This window comes from Sarcophilus harrisii, chromosome 2 (assembly GCF_902635505.1).
Source record: "Sarcophilus harrisii chromosome 2, mSarHar1.11, whole genome shotgun sequence".
Classification (NCBI taxonomy): domain Eukaryota; kingdom Metazoa; phylum Chordata; class Mammalia; order Dasyuromorphia; family Dasyuridae; genus Sarcophilus; species Sarcophilus harrisii.
The window spans coordinates 619822409-619840738 of record NC_045427.1 but is presented as its reverse complement, the minus strand read 5'-3'; the positions used below and the strand labels follow the sequence as shown (position 1 = coordinate 619840738).

Below are 18330 nucleotides of genomic sequence, written 5' to 3'. Positions count from 1 at the left end.
GGGGCCGTGCGGGCCGGCCCCCCAGTCTCCCCACTGCGCTAGGACGCACTCGCGTGTACACGAGGCGCGCGGCACCTACATACACGGTAGCCACGTACGCGCATCCATCCAAGTGCATTTGGAGGGACAGCGGGGTCTCTGCCAATAAAATAAAATGTGGGGGGGAGGGGAGCCCGGGCAATCCCAGCCAGGCCTTTGTTCCCCCCGGGGGTCCGGCCCGCGGCCGCAGGGCACGGGGAACTGGGCGGGCCTGGAAGGAAGGGGCTGGGTGGCTTTGGGTAGGGGTGTCGGCCCGGGCGGCGTCCCCTCCCGCTGGGCGCCGTGGGGTCCCTGCGGAAAGGCCCGGGCGGGGGGCTCGGCGTGAGCGGGAAGCCCCGCGCTGACCTGCGCCCGCCCCTCGGCTTTCTAGCTTCCTCCGAGGCCCTATATAGGGAGCTGGGCCTGAGCTCGGCCGACCTTCCCGCAGAGCTGGACTCGGGACCGGCTCGGAGTCGGCTCCGCTTCTCCGGGTTTCCCCGGACGCCCCAGCCTCAGCGGAGGCCCAGGCAAGGACCGGCCGAGGGGGAGGGGCCAGAGCGGGAGGGGGAGCGGCGGGGCTCGGAGCTGGGGGCGGGCCTGGCTCGCGCGGGGCTGCGGTAAGGGGAGGGGGAGGGGTGTGTTGTGCGCGCGCGCGCCCCCGCCCCCGCCCCCCGGCGCTGGCCGCCCTGCGAGTGTGTGAGCTCGCGCGCGCGTGTGTGAGTGTGTGCGGTGTGGGCGCGCGGGGAGCCCGGAGTCGGCGGCGGCGGCGGCGGGGCTGGAGGCGCCCGGAGCCCGCCTCGAGCCCGCCCGGGGCTGCGTCCTCTCTCCCTCCCGGAGCGCGCCGTGATTGCCCCCCTTCTGCCTCCTCCCCCCAGGACGAGGAGGCGCCCCCTGCAGCCCCCCCGCAAGGAGCCGGAGCGGAGCCGGAGCGGCGAGGACCCCGAGCCCAGGAGCCCCGCGCGCAGCCCCGAGGCGGGCGGGCGGTCCGGCCAGCTTGGGGCCGGCGCTGTCCCCGCCGCCGCCGGCCGCCGGGGGAAGAGATGGCGGCGGGGCCGGAGCCCGAGCCCGAGCGGGGCGCCCGGAGCCTCGTCCGCGCCGCCTCCTTGTGGCTCGGCTGCCTCCTGCTGCTGCTCGGGCGCCGGCACCCGGCCCTGGCCGCCGCCGCCGCCGCCGCCGCGTCCCCGGCCGGCAGAAGCAGTCCGCAGCCGCCGCCCCCAGGTGAGTGCGGGGGGAGGGGGCGCTGCCGCCGCGGCCCCGCCGGGCCCACTTGTACGAGTGGCCCCGCGCGGCCGCCGCCCCCGCGCCATTCGTGAAGTAGGGACCGAGAAAGTGCGAGGCGGGGGCAGCCCGGGGACCGGGACCGCCAGCGGCCGCGGCGCCTCTTGGCTGCCGCCGAGCCCCGGGGGGAGGCCCGGGGGCTCCCGAGCGACCCCCGCCTTCCACGGCCCCTCTGGGCTTCCGTTAGGAGCCCGCTGGACCCCAAACTTTTATAGCTGGCGGGGGGGGTCCCTGTGGGCCTCCAGGGACGGAGGCGGGTGTCCCAGAAGTCGGGGTGCAGTCGGGAGCTGGCGGCGCGAGGCTTGCTTCGGGGCCGGACACTCCCCCAGACTCGGGGTGCACCCGATATTGGGAGGAGAACCCGAGCACCTCGGGGGCTGGTCGGGAAACCTCCTCAAAGATCGCCGAAAACTGACATCCTCTGGCACGAAAGAAACTTTTTTGAGGGAGCGGAGAGGAAAGGGGGAACAGCAGAACTTTAGTACCTGGGCACGCTTCCTACCTTGTTTTTCAGTCCATTAATGCAGCATATCGCACTGCCTGGTGCGGTGGAGAGGTGAGGAGCAAGGAAGGGTTAACAATTGATGCGTTGGACTGCAAGGAGCTTACGACCAGTTGAGAAAGAACGTATTAGAAACTAGAAATTCAGTCTTGGACTTGGAATATGTCAGACCCGAGGTTCCCCTTTGAGCAAATCGTTCCAAATGGGGAAAATATCAATGGGATATTGTTCCATTGTATCAATGTATCAATGTATCAGTGTATCAGTGTATCAATGTATCAATGGGAGAATGTAGCTTTAAGTAGTTAAACTTTAAAAGCTCCGTGTAAATGTCAGGATTTGTTCTAGACTTATTTTTATTAATGTTATTATTGTCAAAGTCTGTCCTGTTCATTGGCTCAGGGAGCATCTGAATAGGAAACTTTCTGGATGTCCTTACACTTACTGTTGGGCATCTGCTCTGCACTTTAGTCTTAAAAAGTTACCCAGGGCCCTCAGATTTTGATTTGTCCTGGGCTTCGGGAACAATGTCAGTGAGGTTTTAATTTCCTGGCTCCGAGATTGGCTTGGTTTGAAGTCTACCTCGTAAGTCCATGGTTCCATGGTAGATGCTGCTGTGAATGCCAGTTGTTGTTGTGAATATTAATTTGGCGATGAAATAGAGGACATGATAAAAATTGATTAAAAAAAAGTTCCACTTGAGTGTGTGGATCACTTTGACCCTTAAAGTTCTGTTGATGCCACATAGTGGCAGCTTCCAGTATCTTATGGTTAGGGACCACTTCAGATTCATGATTTCGGATTAAATCGCATTAGGCTATTAAGGTAGCCAAATGTTAACCTTGATTCGTTTGCAAAATAAGTAATTTAATTTAATTTTTAAGGAAAAATCAGTAATGTTAAAAATTACTCTTAGCTACCCAACAAGTGTATTCAGTGCTAACTTTTGTTAGTATAGAATAGATGGTAGTAAGCTTTTAAGGAAATAGATCTGTTTTAAACAAAAAAAGGCTTAAATTTTAATATCAAACTTAGGTTCTTAGTCTTCACACAGACATTTTGGACCATAAATTTGTATATTCTTCAAAATACAGGTTACATTTTGAAACTTTTGTTTCAATTTTAATTGAAACTCATGGGGGTGAGTAAAAGAATTTTAAAAAATCCTTAGTCAAGAAAAGTAAAAAAATCTCAGAAAATATATTTTAACAATTCATTGAAACTTTAATATACAAACAATCCAATTGCTGGATATAGTCTTTTACTTTGAATTTTTTTGACAGTGGATCATGTGGCATTCTAGTTATTTTAAGGAAAATGAATCTTAAATAGTGAGGAAGAATAAGGATATGCATCATCTTACCAAATGGGCTAATATTTTAATGAATTAATTTATAGAAAACAAGTTTAAATTAGAATGATGTGTGATAACATTTATAGTGTTGCTTCAGAATGTGAGCATTAATACTTAGTTTTTTATTAAATAATATTAGGAAATATTTAAGATTACAACTACAATAGAAAAGCTATATTGGCGCATAATTTTAAAAGAAGGATTTCATGCTTGTGTTCAGTGGGATCTTAGGACAATGGGTCTTCTATTGGGGTGGGAGGTACTTAGGAGAAGAAAGCAACATTAGGTTTGAAAATTTACCAAAGGATTTCAAAAAATACAGCATACACTTTTGCATATGCTTTCAAATTCAAAACTTAGAACAGTATGAGAAAGCTACTATCAAAATTTAATGGAGCAGGAAACTGAGGAGCAGACAGGTTTAGTGACTAGCCCATGGTAGTCATGAAAGCCATGAGATTTCAGAGGTAACATTCAAATCCGGGTCTTCCTGAATCTAAGCCTATTAACTCTCTCTGTTTACTGTGCTACCTCTAAGCATGAGTGACAATGATTATTGTTACTGATTGCCCCCAGCTGGTGGTGCCTTCTCCTCTTTGCTACCATCCATCTGTTCTGCCCTTATCTCGGGTGTACCCAGTTATTTACATATCATTTCCCCCATTGGAATGTGGTTCCTTGAGGGCCGGGACAGTTTTTTTCCTTTCTCTTTTCCCCCAAATCCTGGTAGGTATTAAGCCTTCAACAATTTCTCATAGATCAATCTAAGAACTTAGGAAGTTGTTTGTTAGGAAGATTGAACAGGTATAAGTTGAAAGGTTACGTCAGGCCCATGTATGACAAGTGTCATATGAACAGTGGTAACAGGGGAGTAGTAAAAAAGCCTTCCTGCAGGTGAAGGAAATGCTCAGAGAGCAGTAGAAATTCTAAGGGCTTGGAACACTGCTTTGAGGTGTGTGAAGACAGGGCTGCATCTGGAGTCAGAGGACCTAGATTCCAATCTCATTTCTGCCGCTTGCTGCCTCTGTGATCTTAAGTCATTCAAACTCTTTGGGCTTCAGATTCTTTATCTGTAAGATGTCAGGGTTGGACTAGATGACTTTAAGACCCTTCAGCTCTGAATCTGATCCTTTGATAATGTGAAATGGTACTACCAAGTTTATTGGAATGGAAATTAATGAGAGATTAGATTGAAGGCAAATTGGAGAGAGGTCGAGTGCTAGCAAATGATTTCGATTTTATTCTGAAGGCATTGGACATTTACTGAAGCCTTTTGAGCAGGAGATTGATGCTCAAGGAATGATTTAGAAAGAGTAATGTGGCAATTGTCCATAGGACTGGTAGAATTGGGAAGTAAGTCGAATAACTGCAATAGGTTACAAAATCAATGGGATGAAGGCCCTAATTAGGGCCTTAGTGGTGGGAATGGATGGGAAAAGTTTTGATAACTAGGGAGAAAATCTTGAAAAAGAAAAAAAAACCCAAAAAAGTAAAGTTTTGGGGACAGAATTGTAGGTGATAACAGATTTTTGAATAGTGAGAGGAAGAAGAGGAGCTAATAAAGAGAACAAGAGCATCAGTTAATCAATAAAGAAGTATTTTTTAGACTCCAGTTCTGTGCCAGGCACTGTGCTAGTTAGTCACTGACAGAGAGGTAAGATGGTAAGTAGTATTTAGGTTAGTAAGTTAGTTGGATCCCAGAAGCCTAAGAAAGGTTAGGCAGCCAAGTCTAATGTTTCAACTAAGTCAAGGGCAACCATTGCACTTGGCAGTTGAGACTTAGGTGATTGGGATAGAAACCAATTTCAAGAAATAGACAATACTTGGCATTGAAGAAAAGCGAAGATGAGATGAAGAGGAGGAGGGCAAATAGCTTAAAAAGAGTGAGGTTCATTATTTATTGAACTGAGCATCCATGAGCATGTTTTTAGAGAAAAGAGAAGGAACCAGTAGAAAAAGTTCATTTGGAGAGATTGGTAATTCATGGAATTGAGTTTGAATAAAGATAAAGTGCTATAGATCTAGGACACTGGTTGAAGGACTTAGATTTAGAAGTGAGAGTGGATAATTCTTCCAGTCAAATAAATAAAGAGACATATGTTGAGAAAGAAGCTTGAAATTTTGGTATTAATAAAGTAGGGGATGAAGTCATTAGCTAGTGAAGAGAGTGGCAGTAGGTCAATGGGAAAAGGAAAGGAGGTTTGGAATAGTTGTGAGGAGTAGTATAAGGAAATCAGCAAGAAATGGAATACTGAATTATTGGGCCAAAGAGATAGAGATGCTATCCAGACTTCCTTCTAAACACCCTTTGTAGAATTTCTAACAGTGACCCCAAATGTTTTGCCTGCAAGATGCTGGAGAAAACATTTTTACTTATAGTGGTGTAAAGTCAACATAATACAATTTTTTTCTAGCATTAGACTATGGTCTGAATTATTTTAGAGAACAAATTCTTAACCTTTTTTGGTGTTATGTATACAGTCCAATGATATCTTCTGAGAATGAGATTTTAATGCATAAAAAATACATAGGATTGTAAAGGAAACCAATTATTTTAAGTTTAAAGTTCTTGTCTCAAATTTATACCCTAAGTTTGAGGAAGCATGTATTTTGACTTGTGAGTTTCTGACTTGTAGAAATTTTGTTAACTATAGGGATGAAATGATTTAATCATATTTTAACTGTTCATAGTCAGTATAGACAATATATGTGAATACTCTTTGATAGTCTTTTGATTAGACTAGGTTTGATTGAATAGTGATTAGGGATTAGCACTCATAGCAGAATTGAGTTCTCCTTTATCATCACAGCTGGACTTCTGCTATCAAAAAATAATAAAATTTTGAGGGTTAGAATGGCATCTAAAGACCATTCAGCCCAATCTAATTTTCCATGTAGTGAACCAGCCTCTACTTTAACCCTTTTTAGATGGGGAACTCAGGGCTTATTTACCAAGGCAGTCTATTCCATTTTTAGATCACTCTAGTTATTAGAAAGCTCTGGTGAGTTGAAATTTGCATCTTTTACTCAATTGGCATTAGTCCCATCTTCTAGAGGTACACAGAACGTACCTGTGCCTTCTTTCCCATGATGGCTCTTCTGATTAAGTTCCTGAATATTACCATCATTAAATGTAACCCTGTTAAGTTTCAACCCATTGTTCCAACTGGGCGAGATCCTCCTACATTCTGATTCTGCCAATCATTGCATTAGCCATCTCCCCCAGGGTAGCTTCATGTGAAAATTGAGGAAGCGTGACTTCTGTCTTAATTCACGTCATTGATAAAAATGTTGACCTGGGCAGAAGACAGCTCTTCAGCATCGTCCTGAAGACTCTCCTTCAGCTTGGCATTCTTCTATTAATCAACATTCTTAGGGCCTACTTGCTCTTCTGGTTCTAAATCCATTTAACTTAGTTTCATAAAGCTTACATTTCTGGTTGCTTGAAAGAATACCATGAAACTTTTTCAATTGCTTATTAAATAATCAATGAAAATATTTTGCATAAATGTACTACTCTTCTACCAGTTTGACTTAATTTCCACTTTTTAAAGTTATTTGATATGACTTGTCTGTAAACTCTTACCATGGTCTTTTTGTTGTTCATTTATTTTGGTCATGTCTGACTTGTGATCCTATTTGAGGTTTTCTTGGCAGAGTGGTTTGTCATTTCCTTCCATAGCTCATTTTACAGATGAGGAAACTGAGACAGACAGGATTCGAAGTCACACAACTAGTAAGTGTCTGAGACTGGATTTGAACTCACAAAGACGAGGGTTCCTGATTTCAGATCTGGCACTCTGAGCATTATGGCGCTCTCTTGCTGCCCTTCTGTGGTCCTTTCCAGGGGCTCAGAAATAATGCACTTAGTAACTTGTCCTAGAATTTTTCCTTGGATCAGATTATTTAGAACTGAAAAGGACCTTCAGGATCATTGAAGTCTGTTATCTTTGTTTTCACAGATGAGAATTCTGAGGCCTTGAGACAGCAGCTGATTGCCCTAGGTTACAGTAGCAGAACTTCAGGTCCTAACCCCTTGTGTACCATGAGCAGGATATTCAGTGAGATGATGGAGAAGGAAGCTGAACTGAAGGGACTGAGAAGAGTGGGCCAGTGGGGAAGTGGTTGGTTTGGTGTAGATCACTTTTCCAAGAATTTTGGTATGGAAGGAGAAATGAGAGTAGGTGGATGGAATAAACCAGAGAGACTGGAACATTTTAGTTCTGGAGCCAGTGGAGGGAAAAGAGTAGTTTCATGAAAGAGAGGATCATTTCTAGAGGAAGCTCCCAGAGAGGGTGAGAGCAAGTGGCAGCAAGGCTGAAAGAGTATTCTTGGCAAGGAACAGAAAACAATTTTTTTTGCTTGGAAAGGAGAGGACAAGAGAAGGGCTAACAGTGAAAATGTTGAAAAGTTTTGATAAGGGATGTTGAAAGAGCTCCTTTTTGATGACTTCAATCTTGTCAGTAGTCTCTACTACAGTTGTCAGAGGCTTCAGGTTTGGCTTAGGGGCTTGAAAGAAGGAAAGATTTTGAACAGATGATGAGGACAGGGACAGTGTTTGTGTAATATAATTACATAGCAAGTGACATTCATGTGATTTTTGTCTGTATCCTTATCAAATGATTGAGTTCTGTTGTATCTGTGGCCAATTAGCTAATACATAGACATTTTCTCATAGATCCTCTATTTGTATCTTCTAGCATATTGTTGGTCCACAGAACACTTTGAAAACCACTGGTATAAACATAGGATGCTATATGACTTTAAAGGAGTGAATTGATTGGCCTGGAGGAAAACTACAACAATCAAAAAAAAACCTTGAGGAGGGGACACTGAACTAAGTCTTAAAGGATTAAGGGTAGGTTTTGAATGGGAGAGGGTGTAAAAAGAAGGGGAGAGCATGGGAAGAGACAGCTAAAAATTCTTCCTAAACAAAAACAGAGTTGGGAAAATTCACAGACTAATTAATTGACTCTGATTAGTTCACTGATGTAGCTTTCTTTAATCTCATCAGCAAATTTGTTTTTTGAGGAGGTCCATCTATATTTTGCATTTTATTGTAGAAATTAAAAATTGACTCTAGTGTACCAAATAGTACTGAGTGTTAAGCAGATGGATTTAAGGTAGTGGTTCATTTTACATGAACTAATATTGAATTTTCTTTTAAAGCACTCACTAGTTTCCCTACACTTTGACAACATATGCAATAAAACAGTGATTTTCTTGTATTTTTTATTCAAACTATTTAAAAACAGCTTTCATGTTAGCTATTGTATATTCTTCTGTTTTTTGTTTAATTCTGTGTATAAAATCTAGACCAACAAAATCACATTTGTCGTAATTTTATTTATAAATTATTAGATTAGTCTATTACTGAACTTAATTTTTTTCTGAGTTTTTTTTTTCCTTTAGTACTTGTTGCAAAATTTGTTTAAATAAGCATAGTGTTATGTCTCAGCCTAATTGTTGATGCCTAGGGAAGGGAAGTTTCTATTCTAATAGTGTATTTGGATGGATGAGAATAAATCTAGAAGAGATTTCTTTCTTAGGCTCACCTGTGATTTCTAAAATTTCTATTAACTTATAAAAACTGTTGGTAGTATTTTTCAAATTTAAAAATTTATCGCTAACAGAATTTATAGCTCTTGAAATCTGGAAGTGTAATTCCTCCTTTATTTACTCTTAGCATTTTTCATTATTTCTCTTGATATACTAGATCCTTTTTTTATTTATTTAAAAATAGCATTTAAAAAAATCATGCTTAGTTCTATAAAGTATCTTTTTGATTTTTGACATAGCAATAAAACTATAAATGAACATTGGTAATTTTATTTACAATTACCAATTACAATTACAATTAATTACAATTTTTATTTAATTGGTAATTTTGTTACATGGCCCAGCCCAGACATGAACATTGATCATTCCTCTATCCATTTAAGTTATTCTTCATTTCTTTTTTTTTTTTTTTGTAAAAATTATTATTTATTTTTAACATTCTTTTATTTTTAAATTTTGAGTTTAAATTCTCTTTTTTTTTTATTTAATAGCCTTTTATTTACAGGATATATACATGGGTAACTTTACAGCATTAACAATTGCCAAACCTCTTGTTCCAATTTTTCACCTCTTACCCCCCCACCCCCCCCCCTAAATATCAGGATGACCAGTAGATGTTAAAATATATTAAAATATAACTTAGATACACAATAAGTATACATGACCAAAACATTATTTTGCTGTACAAAAAGAATGACTCTGAAATATTGTACAATTAGCTTGTGAAGGAAATCAAAAATGCAGGTGTGCATAAATATAGGGATTGGGAATTCAATGTAATGGTTTTTAGTCATCTCCCAGAGTTCTTTTTCTGGGTATAGCTAGTTCAGTTCATTACTGCTCCATTAGAAATGATTTGGTTGATCTCGTTGCTGAGGATGGCCTGGTCCATCAGAACTGGTCATCATATAGTATTGTTGTTGAAGTATATAATGATCTCCTGGTCCTGCTCATTTCACTCAGCATCAGTTCGTGTAAGTCTCTCCAGGCCTTTCTGAAATCATCCTGTTGGTCATTTCTTACAGAACAGTAATATTCCATAATTTTCATATACCACAATTTATTCAGCCATTCTCCAACTGATGGACATCCATTCAGTTTCCAGTTTCTAGCCACTACAAAAAGGGCTGCCACAAACATTCGTGCACATACAGGTCCCTTTCCCTTCTTTATAATCTCTTTGGGATATAATCCCAGTAGTAACACTGCTGGATCAAAGGGTATGCACAGTTTGATAACTTTTTGAGCATAGTTCCAAACTACTCTCCAAAATGGTTGGATTCGTTCACAACTCCACCAACAATGCATCAATGTCCCAGTTTTCCCACATCCCCTCCAACAATCATCATTATTTTTTCCTGTCATCTTAGCCAATCTGACAGGTGTGTAGTGGTATCTTAGAGTTGTCTTAATTTGCATTTCTCTGATTAATAATGACTTGGAGCATCTTTTCATATGACTAGAAATAGTTTCAATTTCTTCATCTGAGAATTGTCTGTTCATATCCTTTGACCATTTTTCAATTGGAGAATGGCTTGATTTTTTATAAATTAGAGTTAATTCTCTATATATTTTGGAAATGAGGCCTTTATCAGAACCTTTGACTGTAAAAATATTTTCCCAGTTTATTGCTTCCCTTCTAATCTTGTCTGCATTAGTTTTGTTTGTACAAAAACTTTTCAGTTTGGTATAATCGAAATTTTCTATTTTGTGATCAGTAATGATCTCTAGTTCTGCTTTGGTCATAAAGACCTTCCCCTTCCACAGGTCTGAGAGGTAAACTATCCTATGTTCCTCTAATTTATTAATAATTTCATTCTTTATGCCTAGGTCATGAACCCATTTTGACCTTATCTTGGTGTACTATTCTTCATTTCTTTAAAGAGTATTTTGTAAATTGACCTTTACAAGTATTTTGTATGCTTTGGTAGATTGGTACCCCAATATTTATTGCATTTTAAAGTCATTTGAATGATATTTCCCTTTCTATTGTTACCTTAGATTTTGTTAGCATAAGTGTTGTGTATAATACATGTAGAATATATATGTGTGTATATTTATTTGTTATTATATAGAAATGCTATTGATTTTTGATGATTTATCTTGTAATCTGTTGCTAAAGCTATTTTCTCAATTAGTATCTGCTCATTCTCTAGGATTTTCTAAGCAGACCATCACGTTCTCAGCAAATTAGGGCCAGTTTTGTCTCCACTTTGCCTATCTTTACACTTTAATTTCTTTCTCTTATCGTATTGCCTTTACTAGCATTTTTAGAACCCTATCAAATAATAGTAGGTAGAGTAAGCATCCTTGCTTTATCTACAACATACTTATATAATCAATTAGGTCAAATTCTATACATTATATATACATATTATATAGATAAACCATAGGATACTTAAAAACAAAAGCAATTTAAAAATTAAAATACTAGGCAAGTAGTACTATATAAGAATGATTTGATTAGCATATAAATATGCTAGTTTAATGTAGCTGTGTGTGTTTGTGGGGGGGGGGAGTCTTGAATCTTTCTAGTTTGCCCCATCCTTGGTGAACTTCATCACTTCCTCAAGGGTGCCCAACAGTTCTACCTTATAAACATTCAAGCTAACAAGGTATCAGATATAGAAGGGGTTTTAGTTATTCTTTAAAGGATTTATACCAAAGTTCATAGAGGTTCTGTAGATCTACTCCAGCACTCAATTTGGTAAGTCTATCAAGCCCATATAACTACACATGTCCACTTGCTCAGGGGCTATTTGCCTTATCATCCTTTTTCCAGCCTGCCTTCTGTTGTCTAATTGCTTTGTTTTTGCTGTTTTCCATTCCTAGAAGGAATTTGCATATTTTTGTTGCTTTTGCTATCTTCTGATTCTAGATTATCTCACAATCTGGCTCTGTTTCCAACAAATGCTTTCTGAAATCTTCTCCAAGTGAACATTCCCACTTCCTCCAATATGTCCTTGTAAGACTTTGAGTTCTCCTCACCATATTTAATTACTTGCCTCTGGGTGGTTTAAAACTTTTCATTCTCCCTTTTAAAATGTGGAACCTAGTATTAGATATAATATTGTATACTAGAGTGCAAATAGAGAAGAACATACTTTCTATAGTAGATTATATCTATCTTATATTGAGCATATGATTGTCAATATAGTCTAAGATTGTATTAGTTCTTTTGGTTTTTGATTCACATTGGAACTCCCAGGTCTTTATTATATGAACTGATTTCTAGCTGTAATGTAGACCTTAATATATTTATCCCTATCAAATTTCATAGTTCTAGTTTCAACCTACTTTTTAGTCTATTGTAATCCTTTTGGATTTCAATTGTTATCTAATGTATTAGTTGTTCCTCCTTATTTATAGTTATCCTGTTCACATCATGGGGGATTAGGGATAAGATAAAATTTTTTGGTCTTCCTTTTGTATCAGAGAAGAAGTTTAAATTATTGAGATGTTCAAAGAAAATACCTCAATATCATACAATAAAATACATATATTTTATGCATTTATGAGTTAATAAACCTTTTCTCAGTTTCTCATGTTATCTCTGATTTCCACAAAACTCATCCCCAAAATTCCTGCTGAACTTTTTAAGCTGACCCACAATATATTGAAACTAAAGTGGGGAAAATCATAATGTGTAAGGGATAATTGTCAATAATCTACAAACTTGATAATATGCCTTTATGCCTTCATCTAAGTGACTGATAAAAAAACATAGAACAAAATAGTGCTAATTACAGTCTTATATGTTGTAGAGAATCTTATGATTGTTATCAGTGTTGAACAGTCTGTCAGTAGTGGACATATAAAAATCTATTATTCACCAAAGTAATTGTTTCATTTTTGGACAACTATGGCTAGTTGTGTGGTATTTGAAACTCTTTTTTTCATATAACCTTTAAGCAAATATTTTCTGATGACTCCATGGCCTTAACTTCTATTTGATTTTATGTAATCTTGAAGCTTAGTGCCAAATAGATCTCTTACTGCTAAAGAAGAGTTGACAGAAATTTATGTCTAGCAGTCTTTCTTCATAATACTGTAAAATACAAAAATGCTTATTACCTTAATTTAACAGTGTGTCTCAAAAGTCTTTGTGCAATTTTAATATGTAAAGTACATAAGCTTGTTTAAATAAAATTCACTAAATACTTGTGGTTTTTAGTTGTTGTTACCATAATATAGCATGTCAAATATCTTTAATTAAGAAATTGAATTAGAATAATACATCTGTTACACTTAACTTTTTGGTATATAAGAATTCCATTTTCTTTTGAAACAACCAATTAATCTGAAAACAATTCTAAAACAGCTGCTTTAAAGGGTACTGTGTATCTTCTGTCACCACTCCAAGACCTTCTGTAGGACAAATAAGACTCCTGGTTTCCTTATGGGGCTTCCTTATGTCTTCTTACTCCTGCCTGTTGTGAGGTAGACCTCTTTGAGTCTCACAGAATACGACAAAATTTCTATCTGCTCAGAGGCTGAACCTCAAGGAAGGAGAATCTTGAATAGTCTCGTCTCTTTTACCAATCAACTTCTCTTTAATCACTGATACCCAGAATGAACTCTTTGCTCAGTGACTACTTCCATCCCTTTATAACGCATTCCATCCTAGTGATCTTAAATTCCCAGCACCCCATATACAAATTCCATTTCCCATCTTCTAAATGCTTCTTCAGGTTTATCCACGTCAACCTCTTCTCCAAATCTGTCCATCCCTTCCACTCAGCAGTTTGGAGTACCTGCTCCATAATTAAACCAACTTTTTTATCTTAAACTTCTCCCTTCCTCTTCTATTCTTTACATCTTTTTACCCTCATTAATATAGATCCCTCCTGATGATATAGCGTGCCTTGCCAGATGTACTTTCCTATCTTCTTACTTCACTAGAGGAAAGTTTTAATGTTCCTTATTGCCACTTCCAGCTCTTCCTTCAACCACCTTCATTAAGTGGTCTTTCCTCCATTCAGGTTCATGCTGTCCAGATTTATCACCCAACTTAGATCCAGGTGGCTTTTCTCTGTCTACCCTTGCCATCCCATAAAGACCACTTTATTTATTTATTTATTTATTTAGATGAAGCATTTAATAAATGCTTAGTAAATGCTGAGCATTGGGGATACTAATGGAGAAGTGGGGCAGCCATTGTTCTCAAGAAATCCCATTTTAACGGGGGATGACTTGGAGAGTTTTAGCTGAAAGTTGGGTTTTCCGTGGCCTTGTGGGTCTAACAATCTACTTCCACCTCTTCTTTAATGTCATTGCCACTTAGCAGATCCTACCAGTTTTTGCTGTTGAACTTGCTGTTCTATTCTTTGCTTTATGACTGGCCGTCTCATACTTTGTCTTCTTTATAACTTCATTTCCTTCCACCTCAGACCCTTATCCTTGCACTGGCTATCTACTCTCCTTACTTCCCTGTTTTAAGTCCTTGGTAAAGCGGCTGAATTCTATACCACCCTTCAACCTTAATTTCCTTATCCTTTTGCCAAACACAGTTTACCAAGCCCCAACCTTGCCTCATTCTTGTCCTCAGCCTTTTTTGCCCCTATTCATGTACTATTGAATGGAGCTTGAGGAAAACTGATGATTAGGCCAGTTACAAACTTATGTTATCTAATCAGAAGTGTGCCCTTAGCATAGCTATTTTTAACATCCTATTCTTAATTGATTTGCTGTCTCCATAGTATGTCTGTTCCAAACCTTTTTGTCTTCTCAAAGCCCCCATGACACTTTCTCTCCACCCCACTATTGCCACCAAGAACGTTACCATCTAGTTCAGAGGCCTCTGTCCAATCCCATCTTTTTGTAAATGATGAAATGGAGGCTCAATAAACTTAAACGATTTATCCAGATTCAAAGCAGTAGGGGCAGATTTTGAACCCAGAACCTCCCACATTTGTATCATGCTGAAATGAGTATCCCAACAAAACTTAATCATTTTTCCCCTTCAGTGAGGAATTGATATAATTTTATGTTTCATTTAAATAACCAGGTAAAATATTTTGTGTGGTACTCATCTGATAATGTAATTTGGTATTACAAGATAAACTTGTTTCCATTTCATTCCCACAACCTTTTATGATGTTGTATATAAAATGTTTTTTAAATTGTTTAGATCTCTCTCATCATTGGCACAGTGAGAATTAAGTCTTAGTAAATGCCATTGAGAAATATGAAAGCACTGTGTTAAAACACTATGAAAGAAACCAAGTGGACCAGTATACAACTCCTTCCTTCTGGGGTCCTATAACTTAGACGAGACAGAAATTGGGACTCTGTTAAGATTACACTTAGACTGAGTATTTAAGAGCAGGATTGTAGATCACAGGATGGTACGGTAGGAGGAATGTTAGTTTAGAATTAATACAATGTTGTTGTTCATCAGATGCCTGCATAGGGTTTCTTTCTGGTAGATAAAGGACTCTTAATATTTACTTATTAGAGTTTAGAAGTGAGATTAGATGTAAATACACATGTTGCTATATTCACAGATATATCTATTGTAGACAACAAAAATGACTGTTAGAAACAACACTGGACAGAAGTTTTCCAAAAAGTCATTTACAAAATAATGGAAAATTGGAGCTTTATTAACAGCTGTATAACAAAGGGAAAAGCCTATGAAAAAGGCCCAGATTACTCTCTCCTTTTCCTCCCTTATCCTTCCTCCCAAAGTCTTTAGAAAGTATTATCAACAATTATAATGGTGAATAGGAGGAAAAGAGTCAAATGACAAAGAATTCTGAGAAGTAGCAAATGGCTGATAAAAAGAACAGAAACACAGGAAAAAGAAGAGTACCAGGTTAATTTATGGTAAAAAAAAAATTTGAAGAAGAGATTAGATTTAAATGAGAGGGAAAATATGCTCTATAACTAAATGAAAGAAACAATTTTATGGCTAGAGATACAAGACAAAAATGAGAAGAAACCCTTAACTTAAGCAGTATCAGAATCAACTCATATAGTCAAGAAATCATATCTTATGTATACAGGTGCACCAAGGTTCTTGGGCATATGGAACCTCAGACTACTTTTTCACCGTTTACAAAATAAGTTCAATTATAAAACAGTATTGTAATTTAGTGACCTATTTAGTGACCATTTCCCTTGATTAAGATATATTGTAGCCAGACCATATTGCAAAGAAAAACTGGGTGCTTCCCCTTAAAATCTTGTGCTCCAAATTTCTCCCAATTCATCTGCAAACAGCTCAGAGGGGATTCTGGGGAGTAAAGGTCCTTGCCCCATGGCTCCCACTTCTTCCATTTTCTGGCTCCTTCCTAAAGGCCTGTCACCTTTTAGGTCACTCTATCCCCAGTGCCAGTTGCCCTTGTCTCATTTGTCCTGACCTCCTCCTTCAGGAGGCGGGGCCACTTCAAGCTCTCCCTCTGGGACCCTCCTTCAGTCCCTTTCTCTGGAGTATCTCTTCAGTCCATATCTGCTGTCCAGTCAGCGTTCTGGTGGTTGCTGTCTACCTGAGCGTCCCGTCTTTCCTCGGGGATTCAGGGCCTGGTTCACAATCTGCTTCTCTTCACCTCCTGCCCTCATACTTGGGGACCTTGGAATACATCCTGACACTCCCTCCCCAAGACCGCCTCCAGCCCACCTCCTCTGGACTAAGATGGGCGCTCCCCATGCTGCTGGCACACACTGTTCCCTTGAGATGGGTCTGCACCCTCAGGTTCCCTCTCAGCCCTCACCCCTCCCTAGGCCCAGACCTTGCATCTCTCTGCTTGGTTTTCCCCTGGCCTTTACCCCGTACTGACTGTTCTTTTTCTTCACTATCCTGATTCCTTGATGAACAAGCTACCTCTGGCTGGCCCTCTTCTCTTGAAGTATTTGCCTTCTTATCCTGCCTGCCAAGCTTCAGCCTGGGATTCTCCCCTGTCATCTTGCCCTTGCTGTGACTCGTGCTACCGAGCAAAACTGGAGAAAATTATGAAATGACGCTGACTGGTCCCCTACGGATTTATTATGTAATCTCAATTAGGCCTCACTGGTGCAAGGAGATGCTTTTTTAATTTCCCTAATTGTCTTACTTTCCTGTTCACTACATCAGTTTTCCCAAAACTTCCCTAGTTCTCCTTCTTATCATACTCTCACCTGACAGCCTTGTTTCTTATTTCACTAAAAAAAAAAGCAAAAACAAAAACAAGAAGGGAGGCCATTTGCTAAGAGTTCCTTCTTCCTTTTTTCCTCACTACATCTCCTCAAATGAATGACACTTCTTGTCACTGGCCCTTCTCATGAAGGCAAATGCCTCTATGTGCAGGAGGGGTTCCACTCCATCCTGGCTTCCCCAGCATATCACTGGCTCTCCCTTCTGTCTCCAGTTTCTCCCTGTGCCCTGTGTTTGCCTCCTTTCTGCAGAATGTCTATCTCTCCTCTATCCTAAATCTTTACTTGATTCTCCATCCCCTACTCTCCCTTGATCTGTCCTATCCTTGCTATTAATTGTCCGCCATCTCTTCTTCATTTTATGGCTAAATTGCTTGAGAAGTCCATAGATCTCTCCACTCCTTTTCCTCACACTCTCTTAATTCTCAGTCTAGCTTCCAGCATCATTCAATTGAAACTGCTCTCTTGAAAACTACCATTGATCTCTTAATTTCCAGATCTAATGACCTGCTCCATTCTCATCTTTCTTGAGCTCTCTGCAGCCTTTGAAATTGTTGATCACCTTTTTTTCCTTCCCTTTTAGGTGTCCATAATGCTGTTCTTTCAGGTTCTCTTCCTACCTACTTGTCAGCATTCTTTGCTGGGTCTTTATCCATGTAATGATGAGTACCACCCTGAATTCTGTCCTGGTTCCCCTTTCTTCTCCCTCTATACTATATCCTTTGATAATCTCACTAAATCCTATGGATTCAGTTATTATCTCTATGCGATGATTGTCAGATCTTATTCATCCCTAACCTTCAGACTGACATCTCCGTCTGCCAGTTGGACACCTCAAACTGTATATTCTGCAGATGTCTTAAACTCAGCACATCCAAATCTGATCTAATTTTCTTTCCCTTAAACCCTCCCCTTTTCCTGGCTTCCTTGCTCACCCAGGGGTCATTTTTGACTCCTCCCTTTCGGTTACCCTCCTATCTAATCTGTTGCCAAGTCTTTCACAACATTTCTTGTAGATATTGCTTTATCTCTTTTAACACTCTCGGCTACCCTGGTTCAAATTTTGCATCACCTGAACTGTTGTATTAACTTGCTAATTGGCTTCCCTGTCTCAAGTCTCTCCCTATTCCAGTCCATTGTGTGCTCAGCTATCAAATTGATCTTCATGAAATAGACTTGACTATATTATTCTTGTATTTAATAGATTCCAGTGACTTCCTATCACCTCTCAGATTTTCAAATTTAAAATCCCTCTGTATGACATTCAAAGCCCTTCATAGCCAGGTCCCCTCCTATCTTTCCACCCCACCAAGACACACACTTTGATCCATTGTCAGTGGTCTTTTTGCTGGGTTTTTAAAATATATATAGAAGACAACTGCATTTTTTTATGGACATTTTTACTGACTGCTTTCCATGCCTGAAACTCTCTCCTTTCTCATGTTTGCTTCCTGGCCAGCTAAAATCTCACCTTTTTAAATCCCCC

At 40.2% G+C, this 18330-nt stretch overlaps 1 protein-coding gene across 10 annotated transcripts in view; it reads left to right on the top strand.

The window, feature by feature from the left end:
* The first annotated feature begins 645 nt into the window (after positions 1 to 645).
* The window catches only part of NEO1 (neogenin 1), a 228917-nt gene continuing 211232 nt past the window's right edge, over positions 646 to 18330 (top strand). For all 10 annotated transcript variants that reach the window (XM_031956658.1, XM_031956660.1, XM_031956656.1 and 7 more), the window contains exon 1: positions 646 to 1236. In XM_031956658.1, coding sequence (XP_031812518.1) covers positions 1059 to 1236 — 178 coding nt within the window. In that variant the 5' untranslated portion in view covers positions 646 to 1058. The remainder of the gene's footprint in view (positions 1237 to 18330) is intronic.